The sequence below is a fragment of the Pteropus medius genome, unplaced genomic scaffold, assembly GCF_902729225.1.
Source record: "Pteropus medius unplaced genomic scaffold, Ma_sr-lr_union100, whole genome shotgun sequence".
Lineage (NCBI taxonomy): Eukaryota > Metazoa > Chordata > Mammalia > Chiroptera > Pteropodidae > Pteropus > Pteropus medius.
In genome coordinates, this window is record NW_024342474.1 from 7729289 (window position 1) to 7751158 (window position 21870).

General features: G+C 39.4%; 1 protein-coding gene across 10 annotated transcripts in view; it reads right to left on the reverse strand.

The window, feature by feature from the left end:
• GRIP1 (glutamate receptor interacting protein 1) overlaps nucleotides 1-21870 on the reverse strand; it is a 587313-nt gene that overhangs the window by 12943 nt on the left and 552500 nt on the right. For 8 of the 10 annotated variants that reach the window (XM_039865941.1, XM_039865938.1, XM_039865939.1 and 5 more), the window contains 3 exons: nucleotides 13262-13418; nucleotides 12335-12446; nucleotides 7439-7672 (listed from right to left, as the gene is read on the reverse strand). In XM_039865941.1, the coding sequence (XP_039721875.1) occupies nucleotides 7439-7672; nucleotides 12335-12446; nucleotides 13262-13418 (503 nt within the window). Of the gene's footprint in view, nucleotides 1-7438; nucleotides 7673-11544; nucleotides 12213-12334; nucleotides 12447-13261; nucleotides 13419-21870 lie in introns of those variants that run through there. The other 2 variants (XM_039865944.1, XM_039865943.1) reach the window with 2 other exon arrangements.

Sequence of the window (21870 nt, forward strand, 5' to 3'; positions counted from 1 at the left end):
GAGCTCTGAGTCTACAAAGGTGACTGGCAACTTACAGAAAAGTGATAAGATGCAAATTGAGTTCTGTCTGGTAGTGATGCCAATTATTTCTGTCCATTAGAAAAGATACCCTCAAAGGCTTTACTTTTATTTCCTTATAAGTCATTGAGTAGCTTTAACTCTAACTTGGAAATCTTACTCTGGCATTCTTTTTTCTCTTTTTCTCATGGACTGAGATATCTATAAAGTGTCTTTATCCCCATTTGAACAAGCTTTGTTATCCTGCTGTCAAGTCCTCATTAATGAGTGAAACAAAAAATTATTTTTGACATGAGCCAAGCATTTGCATGAGAATTGTTTTTTCATATTTAGAAAGGTTGTTTCAAAAGATTCATAAATAAGGAAAGCTGTTGGAAATGATACATTCTGAAGACTGTCGGGTTGAATACCATTAGTTGTTTCAAATATACACCCTGAATTCCAACGCTTGTCCTACAGTTCCATGTTCCCCCAAAGACATCCTGATTGTTAGCTATTCCTTGTTTCACAGAGAGAGAATATACTCGTCAGACTGATGGAGTGACTAGTAAATAGACACACATCTGCCTCTCTTTGTAAACGGATTCTCATTCTGGTTTACCTCTCATCTCTGGAGGTTCTAAGGCAGCTGGCTGAATCTTCTTTAACTCTGGGATCCTAAGGAGATCTCATTTTCTGGGGTTCTCATATTGTACGGCTTTGGCGAGACTCTCCAGGGAAAATGCTATTTGTAAAGTCTCTTCTCCTGATAATAATCCTGACCTTTGGATCATTTGGTTGAGGGAGCAAACTGAGGTTCTCAGAAGTGTCATGGCTAATGACTCTCAGACTGGGATCAAACCTCAGTCTGCCAGATAACAAAGACTGTGTTCTCTCTAATTGTTCGCTCCTTGCCTGAAGAAAGAGACATTGGGATCAAATGGAGTGGTAGGCAAAACAAAAGGTTCAAACATGCAGTTTGTTGTTTTAGCTTCTAGTGACTTCCACAGTAAGACCATTCTACACTAGCTATTTGGAAAAGATCTAGGCCCAGTGTGAAGACTCGTCCGATCTTGAGTACCAACTCCATATACCTGGTGAAGGAAGAGGCATGTGCCTAAATAAGATACGTAGTTCCATTCCATATTTCCTCCTAGGGCTGAGCCTGTTCCTGACTCTGGGAGGATACCGCAAAAGAAGCTCCTGTTAAACATCAAAAATGGCACTCCTTTCAAGGAGTTTAACAACTTTGTCACATCAAGAAGAACAAGGGCCCCTCCCAAAACACTCAGACATATGGAACATGCAATGTGACCTTAGCTGGGGGAAAAGCTGATGGCAGCAAAAGCAGCTACGAGAAATAAAAAGGAGTTCTTGGATGTGGTTCCATAGTGGTTAGCACGTCTGCTTTACACGCAGAAGGTCTTGGGTTCATGCCCTAGTGGAGCTATGGTCCCCAGTCTACAGTCATGCCTCCATGAACAAGCCCGAAGTCTGATGTCAGAAGCTAAGCAGGGTCGGGCCTGGTTAGTACTTGGATGGGAGACTACCTAGGAAGACCAGGTGCTATAGGCATAAATAATAATAAATTTTAAAAAATAATAAATAACAATAAAGGAGTTCCTTGGGAGTGACTCAGATATTCAAGGGTTGTGCCACTGGCAGGTGTAAATAAAAAGATGCTGGAAAATTATTTTTAAAACATTTCTGTAAAAAGATAAATAAAAATAGCTACATACAAATAAGGAATACAATTTAACTGACAGAGCACAAGGAAATATCAACATGATTTTTTGTGCTCTGAATGTGGGGAACTTCCTACTCTACTGAAAATGCTTTTTTGCCTTAAAGTGTGTAAAGAATTCACTCAGAAATAGATTAAGCAGACACCAACGTATATTTAGGTTTCAGAAGGGAAAGAAGGGTTACCAATAAACTGTAACTAAGATCACAGGCTGCTTATTTGCAAAGAGAAAGAATCTGTGATAAACTATAGGACAAATCAGACTTCATTTTAAAGATAAAACTCAGCAGTTCCAAGGCCGAGGATGCAACCTCATTTCTTTACCCTGCTATCCAGCCTTTGCCTACGGTTTCACTGAAACAAGATAATCACCTCCAGGTAGCAAGACCTAAGGGGATGATACTCAATCTTTAGTCTGCAGGAGAATCCATTGAAGAGGTAGCTAAATGGGGAAATGCTGACCGGGTGAGTCTGTGTCGGCTTGGAAGTCTGTATTTTAACGAGCACTGCATGCAACCACAGGAAAGGTTATCATGCCAAACTACTGTCTAAGGCTGATCACAACAGAGACATAAAGACATCGGGAAGAGAGGAATGATCCCCCCAGGCCAGAGCCATTGAGACCCATTAATAAAACTTGAAATCAGCTTAATGTGATCACATTTAAAAATAAAACAAAAAATAGAAAAGGTTAGGATACAATTTTTGGATTCATTCATATATGAGTGCGGGCGTATGTATGTGTGTACTAATGATACGGGACATCATTTGTAAAATTCTTAATCTTTTAGCAGGAAATGAAAAGGGACATCTCTTGCAGAGTTCTTAATCTTTTTTAGTAAACCTTGTTAAGTTCTCTTCCCTACTTTCTTTAGAAAAAAGGCCTTCTCCCTCAAATCCCGATAATTGCCCCCAAACTGGTGACTCAGATCCTCTGGCTACTGATAAGGGTCATTGGCCCATTGTTAGTAGAGATAATGTTAGGCCAGACAGGGCCCTTAGAGTCTGAGAGGGGAGGAGACTTTAGGCCAAAGATCTTTTTTCACTCTTTAAAAAATATATTAACCAAGCCTCTTTCCCTTTACTTGCTCAATAGGCAAATCAATAATAGAAATTAACAGATACATGATTTAAATAACAAGTTTGTATTTTTTCCTTGTCTAGGGACTGAGGTGGCACTTCAGCAGGAAACCTAAGACTCCACCCTGACAAAGGCAGGAAGGCAAAGAGCTCCATGAAACCCCTGTAGGCAGGGACTAAGGCCATTCTCAGCAGGAATCAGATACGGAAGAGTCCTCCGGTCCTTCAACATCCATACCAATAAACTGTAATAAGGAGGTTCATGGCTCTTAGAAAAGAGGTAGGCAAAAAAGTTAGTTAGGGGGTTTTGGGTCTGCCTGCAAAGACACTAAGGTCATACTATCCTAGAAAGGGTCCGCCCTAATCTGCCCACAATTAAGCAAGCCAGAGGCATTTTTTTACTCACATGAAGAAACCAGTAGGCAGAGAATTAGGTACCAGTTTAAGCCAGTTACTTGCACCTGTGCAAAGAAGAGCCCAATAACCTTCAACGCACCTGAGCCTCATTATACCATCATTGTAATATGATGCATATTCCCGGGAGTTCATTAATATCATTATAACAGACTAAATTCTGGAAACAAACATGCGCAGAAAGCAAAATGATGAAACACTGAGTCCTGTCAATCTTAGTTGTCAATCAGGGAAGCCCACGCCTCTAAGAAAAGTAACTACCCACAGCAAAAAGCGATAAAAACCTTGAAGGCTTTGTTACCAGGCCTTTTGAGCCACGCTTCTCTTGCTCAGGCCCACTCTCACGTCTGGAAGTGTACTTTCCCCTCTTATAAAGCTTTTCTTTTCTACTGTATTTCAGTGTCTTGCTCAGTTCTTGTCTGAGACATCAAGAACCTGGAAATTGTGCAGACAGAGGATCCCCCTCTCCTGTAACACTAACATGTGAGATAAAATGTATTTCAGACTGAGACTCAGCTGGGAAAATCTGAGAGGCAGTGGCCTAAGGGGACATGCATATCATTTCCTTATGACCTCCCTGACTGCTCCCCTACCTCTCAACTAAGTACGAAATCCTCAGTCCAGCTCCAACTTCCTCCCCTATCCACATGGCCAAAGGGGGAAGTGAGGCTTCATTTCTACGTTTTGCGCTCAAGTTTCAGGAAGGACAACTGGCTCTTTGGATTCAGGAATGAATGTGGACAACTTGACAGAAGACCTGCCGGGACCCAGAAGAGCCTCCGACACAGAAGATGATGTGAAATAAATAGAAACCACTTAGACTCTGGCCTGAGCTTGGGATTTCTGAAGGTGAAGAAAGAGACGGAATGGCGATGAGGACTGGATGAAAAATGGGGGGCAAACAAAGGAGAGTAAGTTGAAACCCAAGAAACTGAAAGATAAGCCCACAATGTATTCTTTCTGTATGAGATGATGGTAGTAACGCATCATCAAGAGATGGAGTTGCTTTTTGTTTTTTCTCCCCGGGCATGGGGATAGATACTTGCCCATTCATTCGTATTTTCTTGATCCGCTTCTAATAAAAGTAAGAGTTTGTAAGTGCTGGCCTGGACATGAATAGGTCCGCAACTTGTTCTCATGGAGACGGTTTTCACCAAGTGGCCAATGGCCATGAGAAAGACGTCAACCGGAAAAACACCGAGCGTGTTCAGACTGATGTGCTGTTTACCTCATTCAGCCTCTCCACTCTGGTCTTGGCAACCCCTTGGGACTTCCTCCACTAGATCCATTTAGAAAAGTCCATCCACCGGGCTCAGGGAAAACCAGCCCTCATTCCATGTGCCAAGCTGTGCACACCGTCTTGGGGTTATCTTCAACTCGAGGAAGGAATGTTTTTCTAATTCCCTGACCCCTTTCCAAGCCACTACGCAAAAGAGTACCTTTTACTAATTTTACAAAAGTTTAGTACAGGCTGGCATATTCCAGTGGAAGGATAACTCAGCTCTGTCAAGTCACCATGCTTTTTCATTGTGTCAGGTAACCAAATGTCCAGTGTTCAAAAGACACCTACATGAAAAACTGGCCTGTGCTCTGAGCAAAGCGACTTTTCTCATGACCATCTCTCCTCTCAAGCACTTCAGAATTGTAGAGGGTGTTTAACAAACATGTGAATGGCTTATCAGAGGAATTGAATTCACTTAAAAAAGAAAAGATACTTGAGGTGTGAACAAAAAACACTCCAAGAATTCCATATTGTAAGGCTGCAAGTTCCTCAGCTACATTTTCACCTAACTAGATCATTTTAAGGTGTCTTAAAATGCTCATGACATCATTTACTTTTGAAAGTCTTATTTTGTTTGGGATCAGTTCAGATGAAGAGTAAAGCTATGTGGGAAATGCACTTATTGCACCATGGAGGGGAAATGGCTGAGGTGAAGGAAAAAAGAAGCATCCCATTTATTATGTCAAGTTGGTCCATCCCTGTCTGTGATCTTCTGGCCTCCCAATTCACACAATGCCACTCAAATGTTCCGACTGGTCCATGCCCTGCCCCTCATTGTGCTATTAAGTAGACGATGCCCTCCCCCCACTTTTTTTTAACAAGGTCTACTTTCAGCACAGTCACTTTTTTTTTTAACCTCAGCTACAATTTCCACAGCCAATTCACCATCATTATCTGTGCTAAATGCTTTCAGTGCAGGAGGGAAAGGAGGACAGGTCTTTTGTATTGCTGGGCTATCAATAATTTCCCTTTGAGGAGACTGCTTTACTCCAGAAAGAAAAAAATGACTCTATTTCATGCTTGCTATTTCCCTGTCCTATAAATGGGGATAATAAATATCTGCTAAGAAGAGCTATTGTGAAGACTAAAAATTGAAAGAATATAGCACATAGTAAGCACTCCATACATTTTAGTGTACTTCTCCTTTGCCAAGGGAGGGTGGATCATCCAGCACCTCTCCTTTGCCTGGGCAGTTGAGTTTTAGAAAAGAGGATAAGGCGGAGTTCCCAGATGCCTGAGGGAATCGGGAGAGGCCACCCTCTTCCTGGCACAATAAAATTAGCATTGACTATGAGGCTTCTGCCATTTAATCACCAAGGAAGTCCTTACAGCCTCCTGATGGCGTTTGCCCATTAGCATATCAGGACATGGAGAGGGGGTGAAGGCTGGTGTTTACCAAACAGACACACATCAATTCAGAGTAACTAGATAAACAAGCTAATTTGTGGTACAGGACTAAACCTAGGTCTTCACCCTAAAATGTCAGAAACTTCTTTGCTTTTCTTTAAAGTCTGTAATTCCTTTTAATGTAATGCCTCCAATCCAAGGCTCTGGTCATGTTGGAATATTTACATTCCTTCAGAACACCACAATCTTTGATATCTCTTTGTACATGCTTCTCTCTGTGCTTGGAATGCCTTCCCATCCTCTACTCTCCTGCAGTCAATACCTGCTTCTAGGAAGCCCTTTCTGTTCCTCCATAGTGGGTAGGGTCCACCCTACTAAGATGTCTGCAAAGGCATCTTAGTCTTGCCTCTATTATTGTCCTTATCGCACCAACTTCCCACTGTTTCCCAGACTGTATCCTCATTAGGCCATGTGTGCTCCCTGGGGATTCATAAAACATGCTTTAAGTGAACGAATGCAGAGTATATGTATTAAATGAACAAATGAATGAGTGATAAAAAAATGAACCCAGGATTGGAACTAAAGTTCAGAACCTGAATTCCCACACTATCCTTTCTTTCACGGTGTACTTTGTCAGCTGTAAAACAAATAAATAGTTTTAATAGGTGGTTAGGAAACTGAAGTCAATGGAGGAAAAAGAAAGTAGTGGCCCATCACCTCCTCTCAATGCAACATTTATTTGCTCGTCTGTGTAAGACAATTTATCTCTAGTTAATAGATTATTAACTATAGGGAGGTTCTTGGCTCTCAAGAAAGCTGAGTGAGATTTGTTACTAACCTCATGTATGACAACAACAACAAAAGCATTAGCTCTACAAAAAGAAAATCTGAGACACCTCCCTTCCACTGCTCTCTTTGGCCCAGGCTTCCACAAACACTGTCTCTTACATTTGCCTGTTTAAACTCTGCCAACAACTCAAATTCAGCTCCGTGTACAGGCATGGGTTTTCTTCCACGAAGTAAAGCGAGGCAACTTTCGTAGCAGAGAGGGAACATAACCAGGGCTCACTCTTTCCTGACCCAAGACTTCTAAATTTATGTCTCAAGGAGAACTTTATGTCCCCTGAATGATATAACCATCTACTGACGATAAGTCTGTAATTAAGGTTTAAGCTTTCCCACATTACACCTGAAACCCCTTTTCAGAGAAGCTGTGAGTATTTGACATTTGGGAGATCCTTCCCTCCCTCCCAATGAAGCTGGGACCACAGACCAATTCATCAAAGCTCCGTGTGGCTCTGGAGCCTCAAACTTTTGCAAGAAGATTTTGGCTACAAATAAATCTTTGATAAATTCATTTCTTGAAAGCCAATTTTCTCTGTCTTACAGGATAACCTCTCAAAGGTCATATTTTGAGAACAGTCAAGTCCCTGAGATGATCTGCCTTTAAGCTCTGGCTTTTCTCCTTGGCCGAGCCCATAAGAGAATATCACTGTCAAGCTTGCATCGGCCCTCAGGCTGTGCACAGTGGCTACTAAATGTGACTCTAAGGAGAGAGAAGAAAGCATCCTGACCTTGTGCAGCTCCACAGGAGTTGGGGACATGATCTCCTTTATTTCTTGTTTCATTTTCCTCAGGGTCACAGACTTCCTGCCCACATCTGAGGGCAGCGTGTTGCTTCGAGTCGTTTGGCTGTAGTGTGGCCGCGAGCTGCTCCGTTCCTGGAAGCTGGCCTGTCGCCCCAGCTGACTGCGAGGTGTCGGGGCCTCATGGTTCAAACTCATCGTGCTGCCCGACATGATTGTTGCCTGTGGCATTGACAATTTTCAGAAACAATTAAGCCATGGACTAAGGAAAGGGGTTGGCTGCTCAACATTAAGCATATTTCTCCTTCTGCTCAGTCAAAATACAGTCTTCAGGGCATAACCAAAGACTGGAGAATGGATACACTCACTAAACTATGAAAGTCTGGGAAAATGCTTTGCAAGCGCCATTTATAATGAACATCTCAAATCCAATTTAAAGTACTTAAGCCGTTGAGTTTATTTAATCAAATACCACCCCTGGCAGTTCTGAGGCAAATTGAAAAGCTCTAACATTTGCTTACTGTAAACTACGTTTTAAGTATTAGCTTTCCACCAGTGGGCTCTACAGATGGGATTCATCAGGCAACCTTCAATAGACCTTACAGAAATGAACTAAGAATTTCTCACAGGGGACCAGGCGGTCTCTATTTACAATGCTGCCTCTAGCGTCACCTGGAGGTAACAATGGGCTGAAACGGGGCTACTGATAACAAAGGCAAGGGCTTCTGCCTGATGCTGTTTGCATAGCACTGGTGTACAGTCTTTCCTTTGGCCACGGGGCCCTGCCCCACAAGCTTGTAGACCAGCTAGGTCTCTATATCATTTGGGGAGGTCAATGTTTTTTAGAAATGGCCTTTGTGGAAGATCCTGAGAGAGATTCAAGAATAATCACATATTAAGCTCCTGGGTTGAGCACCTTGCTCAAAAGCTGTGAGACCTGGATTGGATTTTACCAGTGAATTGGGATGTTTGTTCAGTTTCAAATATGTTCTCTGCATAACACACAAGGAGTGGCAAGACTGGGTCCCAAATGTGACTGAGTCTCAGCAGTGGAGCAAAAAGAGCATTTGAAACCAATGCCACGTTGGCTTTATTCATTTCTCACGTTAGAGGATGCGGAAATTCTGAAAATATGCCCGTACTCCTCATTGTGATGATCATCTAAAAGTAAACTAGCATTGGTGAATCTGCCTGAAATCATGGGAACAGAAAACAGGTTCCGTACGCTCTGTTACTGGCTACAACATGAACTCGTGGTTTATATTAATACCAATGCTATAAGTAACAGAAGTGTAATTTGTTGAGTCCTTTGAATGCATTCACCCATTTAAGCCTCACAGCAACTTTATGAAATAGGCACTATTATTCCTCCTAATTTACAGGTGAGGAAACTGAGGCACAAAGAGGCTGACTTACCCAAGGTCACACAAGTAGTAAATGAGACATGGGCACTACCTAAAATAATTGATCAGGAGGGAGCACTGCAAAGTAAAGAGAGTTTTCATTTGTTATCTAAGATTTTAAAATTCCAAGATTCACCTGGTATTCAGCTATACATACACCACTAACAAGATCTTTGAATGACAGCCATGTATTGCACACATGTACATATATCTACATCTCTGCTGAAAAAGAAACAAGTAAACTTATCAATATTCTAACTAGATAAGTTTTTTAAATGCTAATTTTGAAAAAGAAAATTATAAAAAAATCCCTACTGGTCATTGAGCATTAACATGTGCTAGGTAGCACATATATGTATGTATGTATGTATGTATGTATGTATGTAGAATATCATTTAATACTTACAATAACTCTGTATGGGAGGTAGTTATACTTCCGCATTTCGGTTAAGGAAGGGGATGCCTGGATAAGTGAAACAACTTGCCCAAGAGTCTAGGATTGGAACATTACCAATCTGACTCTAGAACCCTATTCTTGAACTACCAGGCTATACTGCTTCTCAGTCAAATCTTAAGTCAAAACATATAAAACTGACATTTTTAGTATTTTAAAAAACCCTAATATTTAAACCAATGTAAGTTATCCATATTGTGGTTTATTTCCCCTTTTACAATTGAAATCTTTCAGTTACTAGCTTTGTTGGTATCATGGGACATCCTTCTATTTTATGATGCTTAACTCACACATATCCATTTCTTTGTTTTATCTACAGTAACTGACAGCACCCAATGATTGTTTTCTGCTGTAGTGACCATCTACCTACTATTTTTTCCTACTTAGACTAGTTATTTGCTTTGTTAACATCTATTTTTTTTAATTTTCATTTTTCATGAGACCAGCTGGAAACACGTTGGAAGTAAAATACTTAATCAGTGCAATCGGGAGACAGCAATTCTGCTTTGATAAACCTTATCCACTAGCGAAGTTACAAACCAATCGAGAAAGGGTTCTAATGGAAGCAATGATATATTATCAAAAGGTCTTTAGTTCAAGTTTTCAACAAATCGCTTGATTGCTTTGTTTAAAATGAACTTCAATTGAATTAGTGATATCTTTGAAAGAATATAAAAATTAAAACACAAACATAGAAAACTACAATAAAAAGTTAAAAAATATAAATTATCTAGGATTTGTTTTGGCTCCAAGAGTATCTATTGCCTGTTTTTATTTTGCACAATTTATAATTTACAATTATAATTTTCTTTTTCTAAATTATCAGTGAGATAATTGATATGCATATAACCTAGAAGAGGTATGTTCAAGAGTTCTCTGACATTTAAACCTTTCTATATTAAAAATACAATGGTAAAGGCAGGGTTCATTAATCAAACAAATGCCAAAAATAATAACAATTCATTTCTACTGAATATTTATTAAGTGCCATGTTCTGTGTTAAGTGCTATATAAGCATTAGCTCATTATAACCCCACATTTTAAAGGAGATACATGATAAGAGATATTAAGTAACTTGTCCAAAGTCTTAGTTAGAATTTTTCTCTTTTGTTAAACTATACATTTTTCAGTGCTTAAGTTGCACCTAAATTATTGCTAACAATGGGGAAATGACTAGTATAATTTTCACTTTCATTTTGATTGTAGTCATTTTTCATCTCAGCTAATCTTCTACATTTATTACAGTAATAGTACACTTTAACTTTGAGTACTGGATGTAAATTTCATATGCAGGAACATAGCTCAAATAATATCTTTTGCATAGTAGCATTTGCAATCAAGGAATCAGAATTCATTTAAACTAATAAATAACATTCTTTGTGATGAAAGCGTAAATAAGACTCTATAGATTTGCCAATCATTCTTACTTGAGGACTTTAATTTTTCTTTGGCTTACAAATTCAACCCATTTCCTTTCTGGATTTATAAGTTCAAGGGCCACACGTGTTTGAAGCTACGTTAGAAAAGATTTATAGAATGTTGCAACATAACTTTTATGCTGACGGATGTTATTTTCATTAGACAACTCAATTTCTGGGTGAAAACACAACGTTGCTGTACTACTTTTTACATCATTTTCGTTTTACATAATATAAAAGAAGCTATTAGAAGAATAGCCGCTTCTTCAAAAGACAAGTATCAAAATATGAAGTGAAAAGGCATATCAGCCATATATGCTTTCAAAAGCAAAAGTATGCTCAAGATTTGTGAACTGAGCTCATTCTTCAGTTTGGTTCCCTTTTGCTGGACATTGTACATACAGGAAGTGGTAAAAGTTTAAATAAGCTAGCCGATACTTAAGTATTCTACACTTTTTTTAAAGTTGCGTAAAAAGGAATCGATTGCTGCCATCTTAATTTATTCAAGTTTTATAAGATTATCCATCTCCAGGTCCTTTACCTGTGCTCTGAAGCTGAAATTCATGCCAGGTAATACTATGATGTTTACGAATTCAAACTAATATTTTTCTTTATTATTCTCTTTGCAGAGTCACAAACATCAGAATCACACAAAATATCCACACATGCAATTGAGAAGCAACATAATATAAAGATGAGTAATCATTTTAGAATTGCAAGAGTTCCACCCAGTTATGCCATTCACATTCCTTAAGGTGACTTGGGGACCTCATATGACATCAAAATAAAAATGAGACTTGTGCCACTTTATTTTTTACAGCTCAGAAAATTTAAAAGAACATAAAAGGAAACAGTCCAGGACTTCCCAGACCAAAGAGTGAACACTGTCAGCAAATTCATGGCTCTGATTAAAGAACTCACTAGGAGTTCAGCTATCACACTCCATCTCACAGTGACTCTTCAAGTACACACTTAGGTAATATGGAATCAGGATCTGAAATTAACAGCAAAGTAATGTGTAACATTTTGGCTGTTTAACCCACAGACTGGCCTTTTGCACCAGCTGCATTGTCATCTATTTTAAAGAGCAAAGCGAAACAAAGTAAAATTTCCTCTTATGTTCCTCTTCACGATCAAATTAATTTCTATACCAGGTACAAATGAAAACATGCCAAAGGAACCTTTCTAAAGCAACTAAGGGAATGAGATGCACCACTGTTGTGGGACTTAGCTGGCTCCTTAGCGATTTGGTGGCAAACAGGTACAGTCAGGGTTAGCAGGGAGCAATGGCAAAAGCCACAAGTCAGTCAGCTCGGGGTGGGGTGAAAATGGGGAAATAAATACTTTCAACTGCATTGAATCAAATTAAATTGCTGTCCAGAAGGCAAGGGGGCAGGGGAGGCAGCTTCACAAGCAAAAATATAAACATAAAGGGTAGCTACCAAGAGAGTCATGTTTCTCAAAGACACACGCCTGTCAGCTTTCTCCTGTGGAAAGGGGTTAAAGCTTTTAAATGAACTGGTGTGATAAATGCAAACTCAAAAGGACAAAAAAAAAAAAAAAAAATGAATGTAGAAACAATCAAAGTAAATAGCAAGTCTGAAGCTACCTCAAGTTCTCGCAAAATCCCTGATTGTCCACAGGTCTCTAAATCCTCCAGCGCTTGCGACCAGAAGTTCTCCTCTTGCTCGACTTCTGTACTGTCAGGAGCTCCTGTAAAACTGTCACCAAAAAGCACGGTCTTGGTTAAGAATAATTTTTTTTTCTTTATCCAGAATCTCCTTCATCTCACACAAAAAATAGAGATTCGTTTTGGATCTGGTTTTCTTCCAACTGTGGTCTCCAAGTAAGGCCGGCTCCAATGTAAGGATGCTTTTGGAAAAGTGAAGTGTGTTGAAGAATCAAGGGAAGGACGATGGTCTTAGGAAAATTGAATTTCAGAGTACTAGCGGCTACTGCTGAATGAGCGGCATCAACGTGGCGTTTGTGCGGGAATACCTTTCAGCTACCAGGGGGCAAGAGAAATCAAACTTTTCCCTAAGAGAGAAAAAATGTATTTTCTTCGTCCTATTATAAACATCAGTATAGATCAATTAAGTGCTATTGCTTTTTATAAATTTCCTTGAAATATTTTAAGGAACAAAATGCTGAAATAGATCTCTTAGTTAAAAATACGTAGCCTAGACGTATCTTTTATTTTACTTTTTTATGTAAATTGGTGTGAAACTACCTTTCAAATGAAAGGAGAGGGCACTAGCCAAAGAGTGAGGACACAGTTTTTAGATGCGGATATTCTCCGTATGCTACTGTTGTTTCCATTAGGGGACACTTAGCCCTTTCCAATCTGTGTGGTGGTGCCCAGGCTCCCGCTGGGCAGGCACGAGTTTCGGAATCCTGCCATGCAGCCAGTGTGGGTGATTACAGCAGCTTCAAGAAGCCAATGGGAGCGATATGTGCTACTAGACACACAAGTTTAGATCTGGCCCAAAAGACAGCTTACCCATTGGAGCGGGGCCACAGTTGATTAGAAACTTACCCACTGACTGTGGACCGGTCCCAGTCTTCACTGCTCAGCCCCACATCTGGGTAAGTCTGGCTTCGAGGCTTAGCAACTGGGGACAAGCTGCCTCTCTGTTTTGAATTCCTCCAGTCATAGGTGTTGAAGTTGTATCCCGAGGCCTGAAAGCCAGCGCCTGAAACAAATAATAAGGCGTTATATTCTGTTTCCGAGAATGCCGAAATGATGTTTGTTTAGTAACTTGTCTTTTCCTGTGGTTTCCATTAGTTTGTTCAAGGGGGCTGACTTTAACTGAATTTGGGATCGTAAAAGCCATCGAGATAATACTGGTCTTACATTCAAAACTCATCTACACATATAATCCCAATCGATTTTAACAACAACCCCAGGGAAGACATTTAGACCTAAGCAGGAGGAGCCGTGCACTGAGCCTGTGCTTTCTATGGCTCCTGTCCTGCTCTGTCTAGGCAAGAAATCTATTGGTCCGGGGGTGTGTGCCCAGTAGACGTGTATCCAACCCTTTTTAGAGCAAGTTTCAGAACGTCAGAATCCTGAATTTCCTGCCCAGACAGCCCTGTGTCCACCTCCGAGCTGTGTGAGGGCTTCTTACTCAAGTGTGTTCTTTTGAGAGTGGAATTTGCCATCAGATGTGGGTTCCAGGCCTCAGAAGTGGCCAAGGCGCTGCTGGTTGCAGGGGTGTGGACAGAGCTCGGATACGCGAGCTGGGTGACATAAATGTTAGAGATGGAACTAAGGATTACTTAATTCAATGAGAAGTGACATTGTTAGCATGTAGAGGGGTTGAACAACGACAATAGCAAACACATAGTGGGTCCTTATTATGCACGCGGAACTTCATTAAGTGCTTTATTTGTAAGCCTTATTTACTCTTCCTTTCTTTGAAGGTAGCTCCTATTATTATTTTCATTTTACAGATGAGGATCCTAAAGGCTTGGAACAGTGGTTTGAGTACTTTGGGGTACCTGCGAACTTTCCTGGGGTTTCCAGTCATAAATTTAGGAGAATGCGTTTTCAGATCCTCAAGTTCCACACGCACATCTTCCCCAGACCAACCTGGCCGAGAAAGTACCAGGAGTCTGAGATCTGTCAGTTCTCCCTCTCACTTCTGCTTTCACAATTATTTTCTGCCACATTACAAATGAATGACATTTCTTATCCATGTCCAACATTTGAAAAACATTAAAAAATTCCCAGGTGCCAAACCAAGGGATAGTTTGGGAAAGCCTGGCTCCCGGGGGAAGGTCTCTTGAGGAGTAGGGCTTTATTTCAACCAGGAAGAGACTCATGGCAAGGCTTTTACCCTCTCTCACCCTCTCTCACCTACCTCTCTGCATCTCAGAATTCGAATTCAGAAGTATTGGAAGGTGGGCACTTTATTATGTTTATTTGAGTTGCAAACTGAAGACTGACTTCCTTTCTGACAGGGTGTTAAGGCTGATTAGCTTTAAGGCAGAGACAGTGAGGAATAGTTTTGGCAATTAGGTTACATAATGGACGTTTTCTACAAATTTGAGCTAGCTTCTTGGCTTCATATTTTGACAAAAAAATTTATTTAAAGCGTATTGACAACAAACGAAATTCTAGTTTTTGCAAGTATTTAAATATTGGTAGAAAAAATTTAGATGACAACTTTAAATGTGTGATGGGGTATGCAGTTTTCCAAAATTCTTTTGAGGGTTTCAAATGGGAGAGCAGGGCCGTGTTGCAGGTTTGACTCTATTGTTTGTGTGTAACCACCATACACAGCTCCATCCACCTCTGCAGGTTGGACCCATTGTGTGTGTTTGTGTGTGTGTGTGTGTGTGTGTGTGTGTGTTTACATGTGTGTACTGGGTTGCAATATAACATTTATTTCTAATAGTGTTTAAAAACACTTAATATAGCAAACAGGCATAGCCCCCCATTTTCACATACAATTAAATGACTGGAACATGTAAGATGACTGTCTCCATGGCACCGCTACTTTGTCTTCCTCATTCTCATTCCCTCCACTTGTTAGATCTTATAGCATTATCGGATCTTGAAATTATAGCCTTGAAATTATTTACAGCCCAGAGAAAGCAGGAGTATCAAGGATTATGCTCTGATCAAAAGGATTTGATCTCAAGAACGCAGGGGAATGCTCACAGCTACAGGATGGAAATATTCTATGAATCTTCTGCTTTAGGAAACCAAGGATTAGAAGTCTTTGGAGCAGAGGAAATATTTACAATTCAATATCACATTTTCTTTCCTGGATAACTGCAGGAGTGTGGCTAGCCATTCGGGAAGAAGTCTGGTGTGATGAATGTGCAGTTTTCTGTCAAAAATGGTGAATTAAGGGAACACACACGAGTCTCTTCCGAAGGGGAGTGAAGGGGACATACTGTGTCTCTCAAGATCTTAGTTTCCTATTTATAAAATAGGTATAGTAGGGAAAGAGGAAAGCCTCAGCATTATTAATTCAGTAAACATTCGAGTGCCTCTGTACTATATGAGATGCTGAAATACAAAGATAATAAAATTATATTCCTGTTCTTAAAAACTTGCATGGTTTAATACATGTATGGGATAAAGGGAAGAAGACAGTCATAGAAAGTGAGAGTTCTGATAGCATGAGAGAAGTGCTATCCTTTTAGTCTGTACACACTGACATGGAAAAACAAGACACCTGTTGGGGGTCAGAATGCGGGTTGTGAAAGGTGCCAAAGGAGGGGTGACATGTAAGCTTGGAGTCAGAGGATAAGCTGGCCTTTACTTGTACAGGTATTGGGTAAGACGGTGCAGGCCCAGCAGGGGGAGCTGTGAAGGCGCCTTTAGAGTGAAACTCGCTCCCCGTCGTCATGTGCCATCAGTGGGTTTCTGCTTCACTCTCAAGGGAGCAGCACTCCAGGAATATGCTGGTCCCTTGTACTACCTGTACTATTTATTCCTCCCCATAGGAGGAACAGTGATTGACCTAATTGTTGAGTTTTGGGAAAAGAACACAGGTGGCCCCTTCTTGGCTTTCTCTGGATTCATTCTGTCCCACTGTTGCTGCACGGTGTGACAAGTAAAGCTGGGTCCCACTCATGTGGCTCTCTTGCAGTGGGGAGACCAACATTGTGCAAAGTTAGCTGTGGCTTACCAAAACATCCAGTTTTTCCTCCTTATCCTTAGTATATACCAGTTTGGGGGGTGGACATATTACTCCTCAGGATAAGACAAAATCTCCTAGCCTTTCTTGAAGTTAAGTGTTAACTATATAAAAAAATTCTGGTCTTATGCTGAGTGAAATAAGTCAGACAGAGAAAGATAAATACCATCTGATTTCACTTATATGCAGAATTTAAGGAACAAAAAGAACAAACGAATCAAAAACAGACTCACAAATATAGTGGACAATTTGGTGTTAGACAGAGGGGAGGGAGGCTTGGGGGGCTGGGGGAATGGGGTGAAGGGTTAAAGAAGTACAAATTAGTAGTTGATAGATGGTCACTGGGATGGGGAGCATGGCAGAGTTAGCATTAATATGATGGCTAGGTGGAGGGTCAGGGGAGGGAGGGAGCAATTGAGGGGACTATTTTATGAACTATATAGATGTCTAAGCAATGTACTGTATACTCGAAACTAATTTAAATAAATAAATTTAAAAAATAAGAAAAATTCTGGTCAATGGTCTGTAAATGAAACTTTTGGAAGGCACCTTACAACTCTCTTTTTTGCTGCCTGGAATGTAGATGAAATATCTGGAGCCACAGTAACTATTTTAGACCATGTGATATGCTCTTGGACCAAACCCTAAGGATGGAAGCCAAGAGATAAGCATAGTAGAGAATAAATATTTAAGAGCATGGGTCCCTTATGATGCTGTGGAGTTTTATACCAGCTCTGAAATGCCTACTTCTTTATGATTTAAAACACTAATATTAGGATTTTAAGTTCTAGTCAGCTATACCAAATTCAACTGATATGCTGGATTACAGTTTACTTTGTAGATTTGACTTCTCTCTCATTTATGTCTCAATATCTAGACTTCGGTTGGGGGTAGGGAAGTAACGATCTTGATTCTGGCTGTACATGATCTGGCTTTCCTAGCGCCCCCCGCGCCAAATCAAATAAAAAAAATGTTGATATTTTAATCCATAGCTTACTGCAATTTTTAGTTTTCAACTGCTTCAGAACTGATAAAGGAAAAGATGGATAAATCAAAATACCTACTGCTACCAAGGACCAAAGCTTGTTTAGAGAGCAGTGAGAAGTTCAAGATGTGTGGAATAAAAGGTATTGCAATGAAGTTTTAGAAGAGATTGATAAAGTCATTAATGATGAGATTACAAAGAACCCTGCGTTTTAAACTCAGGACCTCTGACTTTATCTTTTAACAAGAGAGAACCATCAAGAGAGTTTTTCTTAAAGGGAGTGGCAAAATTAGATTTAGTTTCTCAAGATCATTGATAATGTGGAGTAGTAAGATACTCAAAATAAGAAGATGAGTGAGACATAAGAGACCTTAAGTTATTAGGAAGGAGGAAGATGCCTGGGGCCTGATGACACCATGGGGCCACCTGTCTCCTCCAGGCTCTTTACTACAGCAGGAGAAAAAATACCCCTCTACCTTGTTTAAACACCCTCATTTGGATTTTCTTTTATATGTAGGGGAATTCAGCTCCTAAATGATGCAGGTGGATGATACTATTGATTTAAAATAGGAAATATATGGTGGAAATTAAGTTCTGGGAAAGGCAAGCTGGTTGCCATAGCTGAGAAGTTAATAGGACCTAAGGAATATCCCTTTACACCAGGAATCAAGCTTAAAGCCATAGAAGAAAAGGAATAAATGAGGCAGCCCAGGTGCGAGAAAAATCAATTGCCAGAAATTCAGATTTTGTTTTTACTGAATGGTGGTATAAGCACAGAAAATTAAACTGGAGGTCTGACGTTGGAAACTAGATTCTAAATTCAAAATTGATAAAAGAAACAAATTAAAAGACAAGTAGTTTTTAAATTAAATTAAGTTTTATTTCCTAAATAGTTATTCTTTTTATTTAGAACTGAAAACCTTTTTCTTCTCTCCTCTTTCTTTTCTCTCCTTTTCTCCTTTCTTTCTCTTTTCTTTCTTGCTTTTCCTTCCTTCCCTCCTTTCCTCCTTCCCTCCCATCTAGGTTTTAATATCTGATCTTACACTTTGTATCATAATGTTGGTATGTTATAGACTGAATTAGATCTCCTCCAAATTTCATATGTTGATGCTCTAACTTCCAATATGACTGTATTTGGAGACAGGGCCTTTAAGGAGGTAATTAAGTTAAATGAGGTCATAAGGGTGGGACCGTAGTCCAATCTGATCAGTGTCCTTATAAGAAGAAATGTGGATACACACAAACACGAGGCACCAGGGCTGTGTACACACAGAGAAAAGGCCATGCGAGGACACGGCAAGAAGGCAAGAGAGATATTTAGGCCTCAGGAGAAACCAAACCTGCCAACGTCTTGATCTTGGACTTCTAGCTTCCTAAACAATGAGGAAATGAATTTTTGTTGTTTAATCCATCCAGTCTGTGGTATTCTGTCATAGCAGCCCACGTTAACTAATACAAGGTATAAGATTCTAGATTCCTTTCACTGAGAGCAATGTTAAGTTTTATTCATTTGCATAATGAAAAATAGGTCCTCACAACTGTACGTATTTCTAAAAGTTGATAGACTCTTGGTATAATTATTTTTACTTTTAGGGTCACTATACTGCAGATATTTCTAAAATTCTGATATTTTAATATTGTACTATTTGGTTTTTCTGGTACTATAATATTGTACAGATTAATATCTTCCACTTGTAGCTCTTAATTCACACTCAGCATGAATTTAGAAAAGTGAACTAAACAATGTTGGCTCATATTCATAAAGTCTGAAATCAGACTTTTTGGAATTCAACCTTCAACTCTACAATTTTGGAACTGTAGCTCCTGCCACAATTTTTGAAAGCTACTTTCAGTCTAGAAAAGCAAACCAGATAATTCCCTGTCAAATTTCTTTCCTAAAGACTCAATTTCATTAAGAATTAGAAAATCAAGTCTTACGTTTGTGTAACTATTTGTAATTGTTCTTGCCAAGAAATATTCAAGGTGTTTAGATAAGTCTGTGGTTTTAAAATGGCAGAATAGTTCTATCTTCTCTCAGAAAACACTTCAAAACAAAAAGGGATGAAACATAATAGAACATAAACTTCAAGTTTGGCAAAACTAGAATTTCAAACCATTATACATAAGGAAAGTTACCAAATTCTGTGAAAGTCAAGCGAAGTGGGGGGTGCTGGTAAGAAGCCAAGAGGAGACACGTATAGCCAGAGATTTCAAAGGGCCCAGTCCTCCAAAGCAGGGGCCATGGCATGAGGCAACACAACAATGCTTTGTTTGGAATACTAGAATGGATTGCAGCGGCTGGAGGCAGGAAGTGCCCTGAACCCGGTTTGGCACTAGGGGAAATCTAGGGAGATGGGCTGAAAGATGACACCTACAGATGTGCTGCAGACAGCAGGCAGGCTGACAGAAAGGAATCCTGCATTGTTGGTAGCCTGTAACTGCTAATATCTGCTGGCTGTTCACAGCTACTGTGAACAGAGTAAGTTTTGCTAGCCTGGAACACAACTTGGGCTCTCATGTCTCAGAACCTCTTGCAAACTTCCAATTCAGAAAAATGTCATCTCATGCAAAGATAAGCAATAATTTAAAAGGGACTGGCAGAAAATGTATACCACGTTAATTAAAAAAAGAGAGAGAGAGAAGAAACAAAAACAAAGCAATAGCAGATGAAGGCTACTCATGAGAAAAAGGCTGCCATGGAACAAATAATAAATATAATCAAATATATCATCTCGAAATTTAAAAAATACAAACTGAAACCATCATCTCTATAAAATAAGAGCTCAAAGCAGAGATGTGAGAACTCAAGGAAAATTGGTGAAGGCAAAACAATAGAAGGAGGTGAAATATAAGCTTGTAGAGATCAGAAAAGAAATGGCAGAGGGAAAAAACCTTCCTAAGGGGAAGAATACTGCTAAGTCTCTTGCTCTGTGCTACTCTCTGTATGTACTATGTTGTGTTCCTCAGCTACGTGAAAGGACAGTTGGACTCTGTATGTGTTGGTGTCTTTTGTCAGTTACCATCATCTTTATGAGAACTACAAGGAAGCATGGGAACAAATGAGTCATGCATGCAATTCAAGTCATAAACAGAATGACAGCGAAGGACAACAAAATAAAGTTAATTAAATTAAAAGCAAAAACTTATTTTTAAAAACCAGAGTGGAACTAAAAAATAAATGCAAAAGTCAGTTTGTTGGGGGAAAAATACTAAATAAAAATAAACCAGTACCAATAATCACGGGAAAAGAGAATAAAAACACAAATACACAAATAAGGAACAATATTGGGGATATAATTATAGAAACCTAGAAAACAAAAATTCAAATAAGAGCTTAATTATATGCAAATACATTTGAAAACCCGGATAAAATAGATTTTTTTTTTTCCTTGAGAGAATACAATTGATCGAAATGACCTCAGAAAAGATCCAGCAACCCTACTGGGTTTCCATCCAAAGGAAAATTGGTATCTCCAAGAGATATCTTTATTGCCATTGCAGTATTATTTATAATAGCCAAGATATGGAAACAACCTACGTGTTGACAGGTGAATGGATAAAAATGTGATACATATACCTGTATACACACACACACACACACACACACACACATATATGATGGAAAATTATTTAGCCATAAATAAGGAAATCCTGTCATTTACAACAACAGGGATGAACCCAGAAGACAATATACTAAGTGAAATAAGCCAGAGAGAGGAAGACAAAGACTACATGAGCTCACTTACATATGGAACCAAAAAACAAAGGCAAACTCATAGGAACAGAGAGTAGAATGTGGTTATCAGGGACTAGGGAATGGGAGAAATAAAGAGATGTTGGTCTAAAGGTACAAACTTTCATAGATGAATAAGTTCTAGGGATCTAACGTACAGCATGGCGACTATAGTTAATAATACTGTATTGTATTGACCTTTGCTTAGAAAGCAAATCTCGTCTTACATACACACATACACATAAATGGTAACTATGTGAGGTGACAGATGTGTCAATTAACTCAATGGCAATAATCATTTCACAATATGTATGTATATCAAATCATCGCATTACACACTTTAAATATATACAACTTTATTCGTCAATTATACCTCAATAAAGCTGAAAAAATGAGCTCAAAAGAGAGAAATACCTAAAAATTGTGATAGGACAAGACGAAACATAGCTACTTGAATTGAGAGTCAAGAATTGCAGACATCACAAAATGCTCACTGTCCATGAGAATGACCGAGTCCAGGTACCACCAATTTGTAAGTCTCCTCTTACATTGATTGACCTTAGCTAAAGCCAAGGAAAGCAATCAAAGTTTTTTCTTAGAGTTAGAAGGCAGAATAAATAAGATACGGGGGCCAAAAGCATACGATTTTGACAAGGCAGACGGGCATACATATAGAGAATGGAAACTGAAAGAAGTTGACCCAGAGGCAGACTAGAAGTTTGCACCCTAGAGCTACACAGTAAAATTGAGAGTCATCCCGTTGTGAGACTTCT